The sequence below is a fragment of the Physeter macrocephalus genome, chromosome 8 (assembly GCF_002837175.3).
Source record: "Physeter macrocephalus isolate SW-GA chromosome 8, ASM283717v5, whole genome shotgun sequence".
NCBI classification, from domain to species: domain Eukaryota; kingdom Metazoa; phylum Chordata; class Mammalia; order Artiodactyla; family Physeteridae; genus Physeter; species Physeter macrocephalus.
Genome location: NC_041221.1, coordinates 148,008,935 through 148,030,726, shown reverse-complemented (window position 1 = coordinate 148,030,726; position 21,792 = coordinate 148,008,935). Strand labels below are relative to the sequence as shown.

The 21,792-nt window shown below is 43.9% G+C and overlaps 1 protein-coding gene across 3 annotated transcripts in view; it reads right to left on the bottom strand.

Annotated features, from left to right (window-relative positions):
• The window catches only part of GRIA1 (glutamate ionotropic receptor AMPA type subunit 1), a 312,704-nt gene that overhangs the window by 43,530 nt on the left and 247,382 nt on the right, over window positions 1–21,792 (bottom strand). For all 3 annotated transcript variants that reach the window (XM_007109572.1, XM_007109573.1, XM_007109574.1), the window contains one exon: window positions 2,385–2,583. In XM_007109572.1, coding sequence (XP_007109634.1) covers window positions 2,385–2,583 — 199 coding nt within the window. The remainder of the gene's footprint in view (window positions 1–2,384; window positions 2,584–21,792) is intronic.

The window sequence follows — 21,792 nt, the reverse complement described above, 5'->3', positions numbered from 1 at the left end:
AATAGGACGCTTTAAAGAGGTAAAGTGCCTACCCTAATGCGTGGCACATAGTAGGTGTTCCATAAGTGGTGCAATTACTACTAATAATTATGACTTTTCTTCCTGTTTGACTTTAGGGTAGAAATGCCCAATACATGTTTGGCTTGGTACCAGTTTCCCTTCCTATATACATGGCAGACATTGATAGCAATTAAAGAATTCTTTCATACTGAGCCCGATGTGACCTCAGAATCCCTCTTAACATAGAACTCCAGGCAAGCACTCCTGACCAATCAGAGTGAACTATTGATACAACCTATTTGCCTAGTCTAATGAAGTAAGCCTGGCTAGGGCACAGAGCTTGTCGAATATGCACTGCCTTGGTTCTAAACGCCTAGCACAGTGCTCTGGACAAGAGATAGTAATATGTCTATTTCTATAGTTATTAACAGAACGTGGAAGTCTTAAGTCTTAGCTGTGCCTCTGAGTTAGCTAGGACATGCACATTTTCTTCTTTGGACCTCACTTTCCCCAATTACAGGAGTGGAGGGTTAGATTGGATTTGTCTATGGGCCCATCTAGTAACTTGAGCGATCTTTAAAAAAAAAAATTATTAATGACACCATCCATTAGGACAGTGTGGTTCAGGGCAAGAATATTTGGGTCAGAATGAGGAAATTCAGATTTTGTATCCCTCCCGGACACTTGCATCATGAATTCCCTGCATCTCAATTTCTTGCCTGCAACGTGGACACACAACCCCTGTTCTGCCTTAGGTCACAGGTGAAACATAAAGGAGACCATGAACGGGAAGGGGCTTTGGGGGCTGTAACATGTGAATGTACCGGGGTGGAGATCATGGGTATATAATGAGTGGACAGATTGGGTGGTTCCCCAACTGCATCAGCAGGGCCTGGGCCATAGAACTGGCTTTATGGACAAAAATCAGGCATCTCCTTGATACTCTGGTTGCAGGCTAAAGATGTCAGAGAATTGTAACAAGATTACAAGTGGTTTTTCTACTGACTGGTTGGGTTAGCTTAAGCAAGTCATGTTTCTTTCTAAAATGAAGACTCTGACCAAGTGACCCCTGAGTTACCTTCTTGCTCCAATATGTTGAAAATGAATGATTTTAGTCTTGGAACCTCCATCAGCCATGGTTAGGACTTTGGTCCCTCTTCTGCCTGCCATACAGAACGCAGAGCCCACGATCAAGAGGCTGTGCACAGCACCCTGTGGGTTCACTCAGAGTCTGGGGTTTGCTCCATGAAGTTGCGGTGAGAACCCAGTGGGTCCGCATAGGATCCCCACCCTCTTGCCAGAGGCAATGCAGAGGCTAGCTCTGTATTCTCCTCCTCCTCCTTATTGGCTGTGTGACCTTGGGCAATTACTTTTACCTCTCTGAGCTTCCTTTGTAAAATGGGGATACCAAATCCCCAACTCGCCTCTGATGAGAGATGAAGTAAGTCATGAAATGTGCGCTTCTTAGCACAGGGCCCAGTTCATAGTATGTGCTGAGGAAGTGGTAGCAATTGTTTCTTATTTTTATTTGATTAATATATGGTAACTCCCTGAGCTAAACATTTCCAAAGTCCAGGGAACTACAGGTTTTCTTGCTTTGGAGCAATTGTTCAAGTTGTTCCTTTTGCCTAGAATGTAATTAGCCTCCCCTGATCTAACTTGGTTTCATGATGTCTAGAGATGTTTACAGGTCTATCCTTTGTGGCCATAATCCCTCCCTACCCCTCCTTCAAGATGGCTCTCAATTGCTTACACCCCCCCGAAGCCCTAATGGGAAATGGAGCCCCCATTCATTGTTCTTTGTTTCCTTGTATTTTAGATGTCCATCTCTTTTCATCTCATAATGACTCTTGGAGGTCGACATTATTTTCCTCATTTTGCCTCTAGCCACGAGACATCTCCACCACTTCCACTCCTCCCACTTCACATTTTCTGTATCTCCTGGCACTATTTAATAGACTGCCTATTCCAGTCATTCTTTCCCATATAACGTCTCCTTATTCATCAAGGTCTCCAAAGAGGGGACACAAAGGGCATCAAGTTGGGACCTTGTTCCTTGCTGTTCCTAATCAATTACTAATAAGGCTGAAGGTGCTTATAGGAGCAGGAAGGGAATTATATGTCATATCCTTTGCAGCCCTCGGAGAACTTGGCACAGACTGGTATACATAAGGGGTCTAATTCAATGCAAGAGCTTTGAAATTTCCATGAATGCAGAAATGGAAGTTTCTCAGGGATCCGTAGAAAGCTGAGAAAGGTCTCAGTTTCCCTGACTTATGCTCAATTAAGCAGTTGCCTATAATCTCATGCTAATGAGAAGGATATTTTACTGACAGTAGTGGTTCCCTTTTGTGGAAGTGCCCTGGGACAAGGGATGTCCCTACCCTGAAGAACTCCTTCGTGGATCCCGCTTCTAGGGTCCCGTAAGCGATTTCTGTCTGCTTCGCTAGGTCCTCGGCACTCTCAATGGGAGATACCATCCTCTCCACGGTCAGGAAGGCGGCCAGGTTGGCTGTGTAGGAGGAGATGATGATCAAGGTGAAGAACCACCAGACGCCGCCAACGATGCGGCCGGACAGGGACCTGCAGCCCAAAGGGAAGAGGTGTCAGAAGCACAGAATCAATTACAGAAGACTGTGGGGAGGGGCCGAGGGCCAGCCCCAGCCCATCAGCAGAGCTGTCAAGCCCTCTTGCACCCTTCTCTTCTGTCAGCAGGGTGTGAGAATCCAAACGTCAGAGTCTCCCGTGTATTTTCCTTCTTTACTGTGGATAAGGACCTGTGGGGTTGCCATCCTTCATGGGTGAGGCTGCCCTGCAGGTACATCTTCACACTCACTCTCACACATACGCACACATCGAGACATGAGACACATGCCAACAAAGACACAGATATGTCAGCATTTGCCCGCAGAAATCACAAACATGTATAAACATCCTGTTACAAGCAGTTACATCTATGCCCAATGTATGTGCATGCATGTATAAACGCAATGCATTTACACATATGTTGCACACATTTGATCATGTCCAGCAATGCTTCCAGACTGCCTTCTCGCCACTGCCCTCCTGGCTGGCAAAGGCCGCCAAAATGATGGATTAGAAGGAAGGGAAGGGAGAACATTTTGGAGATAAAGACAACACTAGCACTCCATCCAGCCACCTTGGGGAATGTCACTGTTGAATGCAGGCACGGTTCTCCTCCTTATCATAGAGAAAGAGAATTTGGCTGAAATAAAAGACAAAGGATAGTCTGATCTGGATCAAAATGGCAAATATGACAATCATATGTGAGACAAGAAACATATCCTTGATTTTAGGGTCCTGTTCTCTCTTATGCCCAAAACTGTGAAGAGAAACATGACCAGCCAAGAGTTCCACTGTGATTGTTTGGATTTGGCTAGGAGACTTCAAGTCCAGCGCTTCCCAAAGATGTTACCAATGATGTAGATGTTATATGAGGTGATTTTATGTGGTGGCTAGACATGGCATTGAGCCATACTCAATCAGACAGTGATAAAGTTATTTGCATTCCATGACTCCTTCCATGCTGCTCAGTTTATTAAGGAAGTGTCATCCTGGAGCTGCTGTGCCCTTAAGCCCTTTATAACATGTGCTCCGACAGCCTCAAGCTCAGAGGTGACAACGCTTAACTAGGACCTCATGCTTAACATCGAGAGCAATCACCAGTCCAAACCGTGAGTTTTATGGATAAAGAAACTCAAGAGTCCCGGATCATACTGACTTGGGAGCAACACCCAGGCCTGCTGGCTTGCTTGATTGTTGAGACTTTGTCAGCCCTCTGTGTGTTATTCCCATGTTCCTGTCTGTTCTACTTTGTTTCGGTTTCTGAGAGACTCCTTTCCACTTTAGGCAGACAGTGCTCACCCCAGGAAATCCAACGAATACTTGTTATTGCTTGAAAACACTGTTCCTAGATGCTTCACAGGAAGAGGGAGCTAAGAGGAGACTTGTTCAAAGGAATGAGAGCAGGAGAGTGCAACAAAACGATGTCCTTTGAAGAACAGCTTCAGGAAGAGGGGAGACTCTACAGGAAGAAAAGGCTTGGAGAGATATGTTCACTGAAGGACTGATGTGAGGCTTGTGCCTTGTGACCTGAGTGAGGCGCATTTGGCAGAAGTTGCAGGAAACAGATGCTATCTAAATAGGAGGAAGATATTTTTGATGGGCAGGGTAGTACAACAATGGCTATCCTGGGGATGAGAGTGAGTGTCCCTATTTCTGAAGATGTTCAAGTGATAAACTATTTATAGAGATGTTGTACTTGGTGCCTCCCCTTGGTCCTTCAGGGTACCAAGTGCTGGGGACACAACAATAAGTCAGACAGAGGGAAGGCCAAGCATCACGTGGGACCAGAGACCAACTGCTTCCTCTTACACTCCTCCCATCTCTGAGACTGTGTGATTGGAAATCGTACGTAAGTAGATCAGGATGCATGGCTTCCATTGGACAGTCAAGCAAGATGAGGTACATAGAGGCAAAATCATTCTCCCAGTGCCCCAGGACTAATACACAGTTATACTCAAGATCACACTAGTCTTCTGATAACTAGTCCAGTGCTCTGTTCACCTTAAGAGACAGCAGATACAAGTGTCCAGGCCCGTGTGAAGATGCTGCTTCTTTTCCAATTCTGGATGATCACAGTGGTATCCGAACTGGACTTCTTGCCTCCATTCAACCCCCCTAGCCCCCATCCTCCTACTCCTCTGCCTAATCAGTTCTCAAAAAGGGAGCCTGCATGATCTTTTGGAAAACATTGGTTACATCTTGTTCCTTCGTTGCTTAAAACCCATCAAGGCCCTCCTCTTACACTTGGAATAAAATTCAACTCCTTGGCCCGCTCTCCAGTGCTGTCCCACAACATGGATTCTGTAACCCTGGTCACTCTGGAATTTGTTTGATCCTTCATACTCAGAAGCTCTCACCCTTATCACATGCTGCTCCGTGATCAAGCCATCAACCCTATTCATCCTTCAGACCTCACCCTAGTCATCACTCTTTCAGCATTCAAGCGCATGACTCTCAGAGCCCCGTGCAGCTCACGTTGCAGCTGATGTCTGACATCTATTCATGTGATTGACTGTCAGGTGTACCCCTAGACCACACGCACTGTGAGATGTGCCACGTTGGATCTCTAGCACCCAGCGCAGAGTTAGCCTCAATAACAAGTGAATGCACAGATGCCACCTCTTTTAGAACCTGATGGCTACATTCACATTAGATTCTGGAGCCCAGGAATAATTTTCAGGGCCAGGAGAATTCTAACCTGCTATGGGTCAGGGTGACTGGAGTCATGGTTTCAAACTATGTGTTCAGGATGGCAACGTTACGTGAACCGAGAGACCCAGCTAAAGCAGCCCAACTTGGGGATCATCTGGTGAAGCTCAAAGGCCTCCCAAGAAAGGTCCAGGCTTATGGGTCCTTTTTCCTGTTCTTTAATTAATATTTATTTGCTGGATGTTGAGAGGAGCTTACCCTGCATGGTATTCCTTACATCCCTGCCTACTTAATGAAGATAGCAAAGAAAAATTCTTCTGCTTCAGAGCCAGCAGAATAACTGTCATTGTGGAATAACTGGAGGGCTGGGGAAGAGGCTCTTCAAAATGGCACGTGATTCCAATGCTTCATTTGTATTCAATTTGTAGGATGGAACTTGAGTGTGAGTGAACCCCCTCCTTCAGTTCAGACCTGGCACAGGCAAAGCTGGGCCTTTACCTAAGAACTCTGTATTTTCCCAGCTCCATCCCAGAGGCAGCCCTTCACTTACAGCCCCATAACCTTGGCAAGCTGCCTGTCTAGCTGGGCCTCAGTCTTCTACTTCTGTGTAATGGGTGAGACTAACCCTACTTCATGGTGAGAAGCCAAAACTTTCAGAACTAGAAAAACTCTTAGTCCATTCTTTTCCTTTAATGGATACAAGCTACCGAAACTAAAATGGTAGAGGGGAAAGTACTTTGAAAATTACTGTTGAAACAGAAGACATTATTTTTATGATGATGATGATTCCCCCAGGGGGTCACAGGGCAAAGCATCACTTTTCTTTGTAGGGATGGCACAGCTGTAATCTGAACCCCTTAAAGGTCTGCCTAGTCACCTGAATTTTGTTGGTCTCATAACTTGGCATAGCTCTTCCCCAAACTCCCTAGGTGATCAAGGAAACCCTTATGTTTCTCCAGAATTGGCCACAATTTATGTGGCTTGTTGGACCTTTATCATACTTGAACTTGATTCATAGCTCTGTGAAGTGGATGGGAGAGGGGTGAATGCCCCCATGTGGCAGATGAAAGAACTGCAGGTAAGAGATGTAAAGGGACTTGCCCAGGGTCACACAGTGAGGCACTGGCAGAGCTGGGACTAGGACCCAGGACTTCGTATTTCCTGTCCAGCACTCCAGCCACTGCAGAGCATTCCCTCTTTCACCAACTTCTGATTCGTCCATAGATGGACATGGACTTCCTCACCCCATGACGGTTCATGATGTTAGATCACAGCCAACGCTCACCTTTCTTTTTTTCTTTTTTTTCTTTTTTTGACTTTGGGACTATTTTGATTGGTTGATCAATTGATTTTTATTGAAGTATAGTTGATTTACAATGTTGTATTAACAATTTATGTGGCTTGTTGGACCTTTATCATACTTGAACTTGATTCATAGCTCTGTGAAGTGGATGGGAGAGGGGTGAATGCCCCCATGTGGCAGATGAAAGAACTGCAGGTAAGAGATGTAAAGGGACTTGCCCAGGGTCACACAGTGAGGCACTGGCAGAGCTGGGACTAGGACCCAGGACTTCGTATTTCCTGTCCAGCACTCCAGCCACTGCAGAGCATTCCCTCTTTCACCAACTTCTGATTCGTCCATAGATGGACATGGACTTCCTCACCCCATGACGGTTCATGATGTTAGATCACAGCCAACGCTCACCTTTCTTTTTTTCTTTTTTTTCTTTTTTTGACTTTGGGACTATTTTGATTGGTTGATCAATTGATTTTTATTGAAGTATAGTTGATTTACAATGTTGTATTAATTTCTGCTGTACAGCAAAGTGATTCACTTATACATATATATACATTCTTTTTTTTATATTCTTTTCCATTATGGTTTATCACAGGATACTGAGTATAGTTCACTGTGCTATACAGTAGGACCTTGTTGTTTATCCGTTCTATATATAAAAGCTTACATCTGCTAACCCCAACCTCCCACTCCATCCCTCCCCCAACCCCCTCCCCCTTGGCAACCACAAGTCCATTCTCTATGTCTGTGAGTCTTTTTCTGTTTCATAGATGGGTTCATTTGTGTCATAGTTTAGATTCCACATATAAGTGATATCATATGATATTTGTCTTTCTCTTTCTGACTTACTTCACTTAGTATGATCATCTCTAGTTGCATCCATGTTGCTGCAAATGGCATTATTTCCTTCCTTTTTATGGCTGAGTAATATTCCATTGTATATATGTGCCACATCTTCTTTATCCATTCATCTGTTGATGGACATTTAGGTTGTTTCCATGTCTTGGCTATTGTGAATCATGCTGCTATGAACATAGAGGTGCACGTATCTTTTTGGATTAGAGTTTTGTCTGGATATATGCCCAGGAATACTCACCTTTTGTAATGCTCCCTGGAACCTTTGGGATCCACACAAAGCAGTCTAGCCACCAACATCTCCACAGAATTAGACACCTGTTTGCATTTGTTTTTCATTGCTGAATAACAAATCACCACAAGTTTAGTGACTTCTAACAGCACTCATTCATTATCTCCTAGTTCTGTAGGTCAGAAGTCTGGGTGAGGGTGTCTAGATTCTCTGCTCAGGGTCTCACCAGGCAGAAATCCAGGTGTTGTTTGGGGCTGTGGTTCTCATGTGGAGCTCAGGGTCTTCTTTCAGGCTCACTGGTTGTTTGCAGAATTCATCTCCTTGTGGTTGTGGGAACGAGGTCGTCTTTTCTTCGTGGGCTGTCAGCCAGGTGCTGGCTTCAGCTCCCAGAAGCCGCCTGCGTTCTTTACCATGGGCCCCCGCCACCTTCAAGCAAGACAGACTGTGGCAAATCCCTCTCATTCTTTGAATTTTTCTGACTTCCACTAGCTGGAGAAAATGCTCTGCTTTTAAAGGGCTCATCAGATTGGGTGACGTCCACCTGGATAATCTGAAAGTCAGCTGGCTTGGGACTTTAACTACATCTGTAAAATCTCTTTACAGGAGTACCTAAGTTAGTATTTGGATTACCAAGAGACAGGAATCTTTAGAATTGCATACACCATACTGATTATTCATTCATTTTACAAGCATTGCTTGTATGGCAGGTACTGTTGGGCACAGGGGAGATAAAAGTGAATACACCACAGCCTTTCCCTTCCAGGGAGAAAGTGGGAAGGCGGTGGGCAAACATGGGCTTTGGTGGTCAGACACCTGATTCTCCGTAAAGTGCTGTGTCTGGAGCCTAACGATCACTCAGTAAAGCCATTATCACCATGTTATATCCATATCATAAACAGTCATTATAATATTATGTTAATTATGTGACAAGTAAGAAAGCAGCACTAAGGGAACACAGAAGGGCTTGCTAGTTACTCTGTTGGCAGAGGGGTGGGGAAAAGTTCCCGGAGGAGGAGAAAGTTGTGCTAGGTTTTGAAGTATGAGTAGGAGACTGCCAAGCAGAACAGGGGTGGGAGGAAGCAAGATGGATAGAAATAGAAAGGAGAAGGTGAGTGGGATATCACCTCCTCTGTAAACTTCCCCACCTTTGCCAGCAGAGCACCAAGCAGCCCCTTCTGTATTCCCGTTACACCACGATCATTCCGCTCTTAGGATTCTAACCACGTTGTTGTGATGATTTAAGATATCACTGTGATTATCTATGGTATTTCTTAGCATTGATGGTGATGGGTTGAACTAAAACAGAGCCAAAGAAATTGGGAGAAGCAGGCTGACTGAAGAGGTGAAGACATCAAAGTGATAGGATTTGGCGATCCACGGGGGCAGAGGCAGTGAGAGAGGGAAATGCTCAAATGCCAGTCCACTTCCACCGGGTGAATGCATCCAGACATGGCCTCCGGAGCCAGATGCTGGCCGCTAGATGCTGCTCTCTTCTGGCAAAGGCTGTTTTTTTCCTTTGGTTAACGAGACACTAAGCATATCATTAAATGCATAACTTGATGCTAGTAGAAGATAGTAAAGATCTGACTGGACCATCTATTGGGTTCTGATAGGTAGCATTTCCTATCCTGGTCGTGGATTCGGATTCACCACAGACCTTTAAATGTATACTTCTAATCTCACAGCTTGGATTTGTCTTTCTAGATGAGGGGCCAACATATTTTTTTTTTTTCCTGTAAAAGGCCGGGTAGTAAATATTTCAGGCTTTGCAGGCCTTACAGTCTCTGTCGTACTCTCATCTCTGCTGTTGTAGCGTGAAAGCAGCCACAGACAGTATATACACACGTGCACGTGCCCGTGTACCAAACAACTTGCATCACAGAAACAGACAGCAGGCTGGATGTGGCCAGTGGCCTGTAATTTAATGACTCCTTCCCTCAATCCTACTCTGAGTCTGAGAGACCTTTGATTGAAGTGAATACATGACTTAGACATTTTTTATCATCTATCCAGTTATTAGTACCTGCCCCACACACACCCAGATAAAGTACTGGAATGATTCATTTGCCAGTTACTTTTGTGCTTTCCTCAAGCAGAAGGGAGAAGGCATTGGTTAAGAGAATGGGCTCAGGGGCCACACACGACAGGATAGAGTCCTGCCTCATTACTTACTGGTTGTATGACATCGGGCAAGTCATTAAAACTCTTAGTGCTTGTTTCTTTACCAAATGGAGTGTTAGTACTCATCTTAAAGGTATTCTTCATAATTAAAAAGAAAAAAAAATACCAGTGAAGCATGTAGCTCAGTGCCTGGCAGAGAGAGCATTTCTGCCAGGATGGAGATGTGCAGACAGTGTTTGGAGCAGTGCCCTGCCTGGAGGTCAGGGAGCAGGTGCTATGTCCACGGGCCTTCAGAAAAGAAGATACACGGGGCCAGTGTAAGGAGTGGAAAGTTATTAAACAGGAATCAGTTTCTGATCTCGCCAGTCTCCTCTCCACGACATCTCTGGCAAGGGGTTGGATATGGACATTTCTTCTTTATTTCAAAAGCGTGTCCTGTCATCCCCAAGAGGAAGGAGACAGAAGGGACACCTTCTGTGTGCATTCATTCAGCTGAGCTCGAGAGGTCACTGAGCTCAACCTATTTCCCTTGGTCATCTGCTTCAAATGGCTATTTTTAAAAAGTAATGGAAACAGAGGCATGAAGGCAGAGGCTCAGATAGTCCGTCTCTAAATTACGGGGAGAAAAAAAGGTCCATCTTGACTAATTACTCAGCTGAGCTATGTTCAGAGAGAGAGGCTCCCTTGGTATCGGGCATCAAGGTTCTCAGACTGGGGTAAATAGCTCCGGCCAGGTGCAACAATTCCACTGATGAGGCCACTTCATCCAAGATGCTGTGTCTGGGTGGCAAAGCATCCCATTTTCACCAGCTGCAAATCACTCAGCGCTTCCCTGACAGAGTAGGAGTGAGTCATGTTAGTTGCCCAGCTGCTGGTCACTGTGTTCCAGCCCCACAGGAGGGGGCTGGCCCTGGACTCCTGTGCTGAGTCTCAGGGTGGGGAACTGGGGGTTGGACAACAAGCTCCAAGGAAAGCCCGGCACTCTGTAAGCTAGTGTACCGTTGTAGAATTTGCAGAGCTATGTTTCAAAGAGGGATGGTTTTATGTTCCTATTATTTTCCATTTAGGTAAGCTGTGGGAGTGTAGCGTGGGCACAGTTTGCAAAAGAATGAAGATCAATTCGTTCATTTAAAAAAATTTACTAATTCTTTGGTCCACTCTCTAAGCTTCAGTCTCCATATCTGAAGACGGAGATACTGAATTCCATCTCATGAATTGTGAGAATTTGATGAGCAGGTCATGTTTTGCATCTAGCACAGATACAGCGGGACTCAAGATGTCACCTATAGTGTTGCTGCTTCTGTTACAGTGATGATGATGATGGTGGTGGTGGTGGTAGAGACGATGATGATTTCTTCTGGAAACACTCCACTTCGCTTCTAGGCTCCATACTCTCCTCAGTGTCCGCCTACTTTGCAGCTTGGTCCTGCTTAGTCTCCTTTGCTGGTTCTTCCTTTGTGCTTAATCTTAAGTTATTGTTGTGTGCAGAACTCAGGCCTTAGCCCTCTTCTCATCCCTGTCTACCATCTTTCCTTAGATGATCTCTTCCAAGCCCATGACCTTTATATATATAGATGCTAAGAACGCCTAAATTTCAATCTCCAGTCCTTCTCCTGACCATGAATTACTTAGTCTTCTCCATCTTCCTCATCTCAGGAAATGGCACCACTGTTCCCCCTGCTGTTCAAACCGGATGCCAGGTCGACAGTGCTGACTTATCTTTTTCCCTGACCTTCACCTCCGGTCCATCAAATCCAATCATCCCCCATAGTCAGTGGTAACGTTCTAGATACTAGATATTAGCGTCGCATTTCCTTGCTTCTTCTCTTGACCTTGTACAACCCACACCCACACAATAGCCAGAGGGACCGTTTAAAACTGTAAGTAGGATCACGTTGTTCCTCACCCCACTTAAAATCTGTCGCACTTAGAAAATAAAATCCAAATGCCTTGCGGAGGTCAACCTGATCTGGCCCACCTTTAATCTCATCTTGTACCATCTTTCCTGTCATGGCTCTGCTCCAGCCTCATTGGCTTTGTTGCAGTTCCTAGAACACACCAAAGTCTTTCCCACCTTAGGACATTTGCAATTGTTCTCTCTGCCTGGAACTTACTTCCCTGAAATTGTCCCAAACCTCCCTCCACGTACCCTTTAGGTTTCTGCTCAAACATCATCTCCTCAGGTACACGTCTTCAAGTATTGTCTCTGTTCTCTATCTCTCTCATCTTACCCTGTTTTTTTCATAGCATTTATCAAAGTCTAACGTGATCTTTAGATAATCATATACTTACTGATTTGTTTATTCATTATTATCTGTCTCCTTCCACTAAAATGGAAGTTCAGAGAGGGCAGGGGTCTTTTTCATTCACTGCTATATCCCTGGCACCTAGCAGAGTGCCTGGCACATAGTAGGTGCTCATTGAACATAGGCTGAATAAATGAATGATTACACAATGTTTATTGAGTGCTGCCCACCTACCAAGCCTGATGAGAAACACTTAAAAAGTTTCTTCTTAAGAAAATTAATTTAATGGAATGAATGGGACCCACACAGAAGCAACTGTGATACCTGGACTGGGTGAACAGCACGGGAAATCATGGATTAAGTGCTACGAAAGTGCACAGGTGGGGAAATCCATGCCCAACTGGGAAAAATCTGGAAAGGTGGGCTGAAAGAGGAGCCGTTTACCTGGGATATGCAGGGCAGGCAGGTTTTGAGCACTCTGAGATAGAAAGAAAGGTATTTCCTGAAGCAGGAACAGCTTGTGCTATGGTGTGGAGATGGGAGAAGAACATGCCCAAAGCATATTAACTACTCAACAGCCCCTGTTCCCTGAGTACCAGCTTTGAACTGGATACTGCATAAAATACTTGACATCCATTCTTCTAATCCTCATCACTTTCTTCAGGCCACGTAGGCATATCCCACCCCCCTTCTGATAAATGAGGAATCTGAGGGTCAGAGAGATGAAATAATTAAGCTCACAAAGCAAGTGATGGAGCTTGTATGTGAACCCAGGTCCATCGAATTCCAGTGGTGTGATTTCATTGTGCTGAAAGGGGGTCCAGCTTGAACCAGGACCACCAACTCTCTCAAGGTTGACCTTCTCAGGTCCCAAGCACCACTTACCCACAGTTCCTAGACACAAAGGAATGGTGGCACCACACTTGTGTTAAAAATGGGACTTCCTCCACATACATTTTTTGGGGTAAGTTCTTAGAAGAAACCACTCTTTTTATAGCTAGCTGCCTGTTGGCCAGCCCATAATACTCAAACATATGGTTTCCCTGTATCCAGAGCCCTCCCGAGAGCTCCTACTTCTTGCTGACCCACCAGCTGTTTTCAGAAGTGAGATGGGTTCCAGGGGCCTGGGTCCCTGCCTCAGTGGGGCCACGTGAGGGCCTGCATGGTCATCTGTGGCCTAACCTATCTGGCACTTGAAATCCTTAGAGTGGGCAGCAGATTTAATTGTGGGATGCTGTGGGCTTTTTAAAAATAGACTCCGACCCATTAGCAAATGGGAGAGAAAATCACAATGCGTGCTTCTTCTTTAATTAACGTTTGGTTTGCTCCAGCACAAGGCACGTATTACAAGGAGTCATTTTACTTAAAATAACCAGTTGAAAATCCTCATTTGTCAGGTATTTTTTCACCCTACCCAGTTCCCTGCAGACTCAGACCCTCCCACCCACGTATCCCCAACCAAGCTGGCAGGGCAGCCGTGGAGGCAGGGAACAGCCTCCCTTCCTTCCCTCACCCCAGACCCTCCCAATCACTTCATCAAAGGAACACTGAGTTCTGAGACATTGAAGACAATTATGAAGTAGGAGTTCAGAAGCTGTACTGACTTCCTGCTCCACCCTTTCTGTTAATTAACAGTGATTTGAGGCAAGTTATCTCATATTCCTGAACCTCAGTTTCACCTATCTGTGAAACGGGGATAATAACAGGACCAGCCTAAAAGCATTGTTGTGAGGATGAGCTGTAATGTGCTTCACTGGCCACCTGGACCAGAGAAGATACCTGGTACAAGCAGCTACTAGTCTTCTGAAATGAAAGATGCCATGGCAAGAGGTTTTCAGTTGCTGTTAAGTGAAAAACCAGGTTATAAAACAGACTATACTGTATGGCCACATTTGAAAACTCAACTTTGGCGGAGATAAGTGTTTGGAAGTACTACAAGAGTCAGCTAGGTGGCTGGATTATAGGCTGTCTTTTTTTCCTACCTTCTTCCTTCTCTTTTCTGATTTTCTAAATGAATACCTATAATAGTTATAATACATAGAAAACCTAGAACATTGTAGTTAAAATTATGGACTACGGGATCATCCAACCTGGGCTCCAATCCCAACTTCTTCTCTTACTGTGTGACCTTGGGACAGTGCCTTAGTCTCTCTGAGTTTCAGCTCACTCATCTGTAAAACGGAGATAACAGCAATATCTCCTCCTGTCGGCCATTGAATACTGTTGTTAATCTTTCATCACTAATTTGGTGGGCGGCAGGGGGTCAGGAGGAGGGATGGAAGGGACCGATGTAGATAGGGAGGTGAGGGACAGTCTCTCTGGGCAAGTGACATTTACGCTGAGAGCTGAGGGTTGAGAATGATCCAGATTGTGTGAAGAACCTGAAGGAGCAGCGTTCTAGACAGAGGAGATGGAAAGAGCAAAGGTTTGAAGGCAGGAAAGGCTTCGTGCATTCTAGGTAATTGGCAGCCATAGGATGAGTCTGGAGAGTGAGGAAAGGACTAGATCAAGAAGAGCATCTGAAGCCAGGGCATGGACTCAGTATTTTACGATTAAAAGTCCAGCTACTAGTGTCACCTCCTCCAAGAAGCCTGCCAGACTGCTGCTTCCTCCCCTCACTTCTCATTTCTTTGAACTCATCTATTTTCCCCTTCACAGTACCTCTCCTTCTTCTGCTCTTTTGCACTGTTAGCACTGCATTATATTATTAAATCATTATTAAATCATATAATATTAAATCATTATGGGATTTTAGATTTCTTCATAATTCTCTAGAACCCAACACAGCCTCAACATTTGTTGAGTGAATTTGAAACTCCTAAGTAGGCATTTGTAATGCCTTCCTCTGAGCTACCTATGGAAGAAAATATTTCTTAAGCTAATTAATAGCAGAATCATGATTGTGTGAGGAATCATTTATTCTATGAGGTCACAAACTGATTTAAAAACTTTAGGAGCACCCATTTTTGAGAAACTGATATCTCAGATATATCCATAACTCTTACATAGTCATAAAATCATGTTTCCTCAGAATCTTTGCTCTGCAAAGTGGTGGTCATGGAGCAAATTGTTGCCTAAAGTTATAATAATAAAACCATGTTTCTTTAAAAATATTGTAAAAGACTGATCACAAATTTAGACCGAACTGTAAGGTAATACATGGGTATTGTTTTAAACTCATAAGTTTGTGGTAATTTGTTACACAGCAATAGAAAACTGAAGTATGACTGGAAATCACTATGCAGTGATTTAAACCATCCATTTAAACCAGGTTCCTTTAAACCATCCATCTCTTGTCTGCCGTTTGAGGATGGCTACAATAAATCCCTACCCCCATATCTGTTCTAGCCTAGTCCTCTGCTTTTCCCCTTTATGTTCTCTGATTGAAGTCAGTGGTTAAGAGTAAAGGCTCTAGTGTCAGCCTGCTTGGAATCAAAAGCCATTCTGCCAAGAACTAGGTGGTGACCTTGGACAAGTTTCCGAACCACACTGAGCCTCAGTTCCTCACCTACAAAATGGGATGTGGTTGGCAGAAAATCAGCCCCCCAAACACATTGTGCCCCAATCCCTAGATCCTGTGAATGTGTCCCATCCTATGGCAAAAAAGACTTTTCCGATAGGATTAAGGTTAGGGACCTTAAAGCAGGGTGATTATCCAGGTGGACTCAGTGTAATCACATTGGTCCTTCAAAGAGGAAGAGAGTTGATCAGAGATGAGATGAGGCAGAAGGATAGCTAGGAGAGATTTAAAGTGTGTAAGAGGGTTCATCCTCCATTTCTGGCTTTGAAGATAAGGAAAGAGGACCATGAACCAAGGAATGAGAAAGCTGGGAAGAGCCCTTAGCTGAAAGCCAGCAAGGACCGGAGTCCTACAACCACAGGAATTTAAAATTGCCAACAACCTCATGGAACAAGGAAATGGATTTTGCCTTAGAGCCCTCTGAAAGGAACAGAGCCCAGCTGCCACCTTTATTTTAGCCCAGTGAGACTTGTACTGGACCTTTGACCTACAGAACTGTAAGATGACAAATGTGTGTTATTTTAAGCTGCTAAGTTTTGTTACAGCAGCAATAGAAAATGAATACAGGGATGCTGTGAAGAATAAATACATGTATATCATGTAGGACAGATACGGGCATGTAGGAAGTGCCTAATCCGTGCTATTTTTTCTCACTGTTATTTTTATAAGTCATTCACTGCTTGGCCACACTCATCTTCCCTTTCCATTCTGAGTGCTTTCATTTGTGCATACCTCTTATCTTCTTCTTACTTCTCTACATATGACCCTAGATATGTTTTCCAACTTCGAAATCCATCTCAGATGACATTTTCTCCAAGATTTTCCCAACTCCTTCAGTCAGGTGCAATCTCTTCCAATGCAGCACCTTTTCTTTTGTCCCTTTGCTAGCTATTATGTTTATTTAAACCCTAGGTTGTATGAAGGGTTTTCTCTTGGTGTTAAATTCTGTACGCTATGGTGTGTTATGCTGTGATCACAAAAGATCCCCAAATCTTTGCTTTGAACAACAGGTGTATTTCTCTTTTGTGAAATTTTATTTTATTATGGCAAGAATTTTATTTTATCATGGTAAGAATAAAATTTTTATTTTATTATTTTATTATCTCAATATGAGATCTACCCTCCTAACAGATTTGTAAATATACAATACAGTAACCTATGGGTGCAATGTTGTACAACGGATCTCTAGAACCTACTTGTCTTGCTTAACTGAAACTTTATGCCCATTGACTATCAACTCCCCATTTCCCCCTCCCCCACCCACTCCCTGGCAACTACTACAGCACTCTGATTCTTTGTATTGGATTATTTTTAGACTCCTCATATAGTTGGAATTATGCAATATTTGCCCTTCTGTGGCTAGCTTATTTCATTTAGCATAGTATCTTCAAGGTTCATCTGTGTTGTCACATATGGCAGAATTTCCTTTTTTAAGGTTGAATAATATTCCATTGTGTGTATATACTATATTTTCTGTATTCATTCATCCATTGATGGACATTTAGATTGTTCCATATCTTGGCTATTGTGAATACTGCTGCAGTGAACATATCTCTTTCTAGATCTTGATTTCAGTTCTTTGGGATGAATACCTCAAAGTCAGATTGCTGGATCATATGGTAGTTCTATGTTTAAGTTTTTGAGGAACCTCCATACAATTTTCCTTGGTGGATACACCCATTTTGCATTCCCATCAACAGTGAATAAGCCTTCTAATTTTTCTACATCATTGTCAACACTTTTTGTCTTTTCAGGTATATTTCTTGCTCATGCTACATGTATAAGGCAGGTTGATTGGGGGCTGTTTTCCCATCAACCCTCCCACTGGAGCCAAGACTGCCATAGCAGCTGGCATCTGGAACATCCCCAGTTGCATGCTGGCTCTTAAAGTTTCTTCCCAGTAGTGGCACATACCACTTCCGTTCATATTTCATTGGCCAGATGAAATAAAATGGTAGCACCTAGCATCAATATGGAAAGGGATGAGCAATCCTACCCTGTACACAAGAGGAAGAGAGCTGGGCATATCTACTGGACAGCATTCATGGCAACCATGAGTTCTCACCCAGAACCATTTCCCAAGAAGAATTTTTCATCACAGTTCCCATTTTACAGATAAAGAGCTTGAGGCTCAGTGATCGGTCATATATTTTCTAAGCGATGGGATTGGAACTAGGACCCAACTGCCCTTCCATCCTTCTTTCATCTCTGCTGCAATTCTATCACATGCTGTGATGTACCTGACACTGTGCCAAGGATGCAGCAGAGAACAAGCTCTCCTCTCCTCCCTCCCTGCCCTCATGTTCTCCTTCCAGGCCTCCTCTCTCTGCCTCCTGTGCTACCTGTTTTTAGAGTTGTCCTCCTCTACCTCTGCACAACTAGATCACAAGCAACTGGAGGTCAGGGGTAGGATCTTCAACTTTGATTCCTTTGTCGTCCCTAACGTATTAGGCACTCAACAAATGTTCCTTGGATTAAACACAGAATTGAAAACAAAATTCACTTTAGATGGCAAACATTTGTTCTCTGCTTATATCGCCCGACATGTGTTCCCCAAACTAGTGTGTTAATAGGGATTTGCATGTGCTTTCCTAGTTTATTATAGAGAATGTTAGCTCTCTATCAGCATATATTTGAAAAAGAGATTAATAAGATCATCAACAATACACCTCATAAGTCACTCTGAAAATTGCCAAAGTAGTTTCTTAGTCTCTCTGTTTTCTTCCAGGAGATTCCACTTCTTCCAGTGATTTGTACTAAATTGACAGTTCTAATCAGCAGTCGTGAAAATGTAAGCTTTTAAAGCTATGGCTGATAAGAAAAGAATTTTCCAGAGATGTGATAAAACTTCTTCCCGTAAGGGACGTCTTGTGTCTCACTGGTTGGGTTTACGTGAGGAAGGGAAGCCTATGGGAAGGAAGACGAAGTCTGGAAAGGATTAAGAGGGACGGGGCGTGTGTCTTAGGTACCTGGGCCTCCAGGGTCTGAGCAGATCACTTGTCATTGCCTGCCTGTGTGCTGTTGACCCAGTGGGAATGTCAGGGAAGAGCCTGCATTATTGTATGTCTCACAGCTCTGGGTCCTGACATAACCTAGAAGCTCAACCCTGGCCCAGACTGGGAGCCCAGTTTATCCTCAGTCTGTAGGGATTTAAGGAATTAATGTTGAATCAGCTTTGATGCTTGTCACTCTTGCTATTTATTCAACAGATATTTATCAAGTCTCTTCTGTGTGCCAGGTCTTGTGCTGACGATACTTCCTTTCCAGGCTTACCAGGGGAAGGAGCTGAAGCAGAGACCTAAAGAATTGGCTTACCGGCGAAAGCTGTGTTGCAGGGAAGGTTGTTATGGGCATAGAAAATAATAAGAATCACAGATGTGGGAGTGAAAGGGTTAATGCTCCCCCCCCCGCCGCCCCATCCCCGAGTGGAGGAATGACAGGGGGATACAATAGAAGCCTTAGTGGGGAGGGGGCAGAGTGATGGCAAATGAGGCTGAGGAAGAGGCCATGCAGGGTCCTGGGGTACTGGAGAAAGCCTGTGGCAGAAGGGCAATGAGGGATGGAAAGCAGAAGGTAGCATGAGTCGATGCACATGTTTGGTGAAATCACTCTACCACGTAGACTGAAGAATGAACTGGGAGCCATGTGGCAACAAGAATGGAGGCATGGAGATGAGAAAGCAGTATTGCAGGAGCCAGATCAGGGTTGATGAGTACTTGGACCATGTGGTAGCAGCAAGAGAGGAGAAACCGTGAGTAGATTTAAGTAGATTTAGGAGGTAGAATTTCTCCTGGAAGATTGACTGGACATAGAGGGTGAAGGAGAGGGCTCACTAGATTTCAGAGGGCTCCATTTTTTGAGTGACTATTTTGTGCCAGGCATTCTATAAGATGTTTATATTTATTCCTCATTACATGCTATGAAGGAAGATTTAGGTCCATTATATGCATGCGGAAACTGAAGCTTGGCGAGGTTAGGTGTCTTCTCATCAACAACACAGCTAGTCTGAGTCCACAGTTTACCCTTAAGCCCTAGGCTCTCCTGTCTCCCTACCCTTACCTCCCAGGATTCTGGTTGGAGCATCTCAGAAGAGAATGGAAATGTACTCTGAGACAGGGGGCATTAAGAAGAGCAAATATTCCAGTAGGATCTTTCCTGCAATTGCTGCTGTAGAACCAGCTACCACACCAACCTGGACAATGACATCTACGTCTTTACATTTGCCTACCTTTAGAAATGTCCACTGTTTCCTCCTTCTCATCCTGTCTGGATGGGTGCTCAGCTGGAGTCCCTGTTACTCAGGCACTATTCCTGGGAATCTGGAACTGGCCCTCACTACTCTTCCTGTCTCTCAGCCCCTGTACCCTGGTGGGGATGGGGACCTCTGTGTATTTTCTTTTAGCTTCTTAACAGTTAACATTTAGTATTGAAAATCTTCCTGGGAAAGAGAAATGGGGTGGAACCCAGGGGGGAGAAAAATGCCTTAGCTAACGAAGGGGGAGAGATACTTGGTATATTAGAGCAGTTGACTGGGGAGCAGATGTGAGCACCATGGAGAAGGTACCTCCTTCATTTCAAGTCTGTTTCCCCATCTGTACATAAAACACAAGAGAGGGGATAATGCTTGCGTGCCTCATGGTGGTTGTAAAGATCAAATACAATAGCAGATGACTGTGCTTCGAAAATCAAAACACTCCTTACACGTGAGAGGACAGAAAGTTTTGATATCATGAGTTAGAATCAGAGACAGAAGTGCTAGAAGGTGCCTTGGGGATCAAGGTGGTTCTGATTATTTTATAGGTGAGGAAAACCAGGCTGAGGCTCAGAGAGATTAAATGACTTTTCCCGAAGTCACCCTCCAAATTAATGTTGAAGCTAGGTTTAGAAGGCAAATCCCTGGCCTCAAGCTGAGGGTTCTTTCTACTGTATTGCTTTGGAAGGATAACACAGTAATTGACCCAATGGGTTTTGCACCCAGACTGGGGTTTGACCTTCAGCTTTGCCATTTATTAATTGTGTGATCTTGGCCAATTTCTGTAATCTTTTTGAGCCTCACATTTTTATCTGTAAAAATGGAATAGTTAAAATTGCTAACTCAAAGGGTTATTATAAAGATTAAATGAGATAATGCTTGGAGATACTGGTTAAAAAGTGGTAGTAATTGTTATTATGATTAAGATCATATGTTGTGTGTTTGCCATATGTCACCACCCCTACCGTCCAATTGAAGATTGACCTACTCTAAACTTCAGAGGTTTCCAACCCAACCCAATACACCCTGGACCTTAATTCGGTCTCTTATATATTTTACTGATAAAGCCAAAGAGAAGACCATTTTCTAATAATCTCCAATACTTGCTCAAGCCTAACCCAAAAGCCTACCCCTAAGATTATTATCTTAGTTCAAAACCTGGTCAAGGGGCTATGTATGTACCTTGTTCTTGCCTAGTTGAATATTTTCTGCAAATAACTGAGGAAGGGTGGGGGTGAGAGATGGAGTTTGATTGATGTAGGATTAGAGGGTCCATTCTGTTTTCTCAGGGAAATTCTTATTCAGAGATGTGAAGGGGCTGGAAAATTAAGAGAACACCAAAGGTGTGATCAGATCTTACTCTAGGGAATTGTACTTTACATCATTAAAGATAATCAGGATGAGACTCTCTCTCAAAGTTAAAGCACCAGAGAAAAATGAAGCTTCTTTGAATCCAGGGAGATGTCATTAAAATGAGTTCTGGGTTCAGCCATCCCCAAACCCCAGAGGTCATACACGAGGCTAGAGGCTGTCTTCTTGAAAAACTGGAACCATAAATCACTATCATATGGATTAATCACATGTTGATGATATGCAAAAGGCTCTTGCCTCTCTGCCCAGATTCTCTGTCCAACTTCAGTCTATATAAATTTTAATCAAAGGTTTCACTTTGCTTACTGCTTCTTCTTTCATGGAAACAACTGCAGAGGGGCATAACATACCAGCATATACAAATGCATTTCTGATTAGAAGACACAGAAGTTTGAGGTCAGACTTTTTGCAGAAAGAATTAAACAAGTAACCTTTACATTATAGGCCTGTTCCACTTTCCTAAACACAGTGAGTTCCATTAGCTCATAATTTTTGCCACAGCCCAGGGTCCAATTTCCTATTCCCTCCTTATTTGATCTCGTGACAACCTTTGACATACGTGTTTACGCCATCCTCTTTTTTTTTTTTTTTTTTTTTTTTGCGGTATGCGGGCCTCTCACTGTTGTGGCCTCTCCCGTTGTGGAGCACAGGCTCCGGACGCAC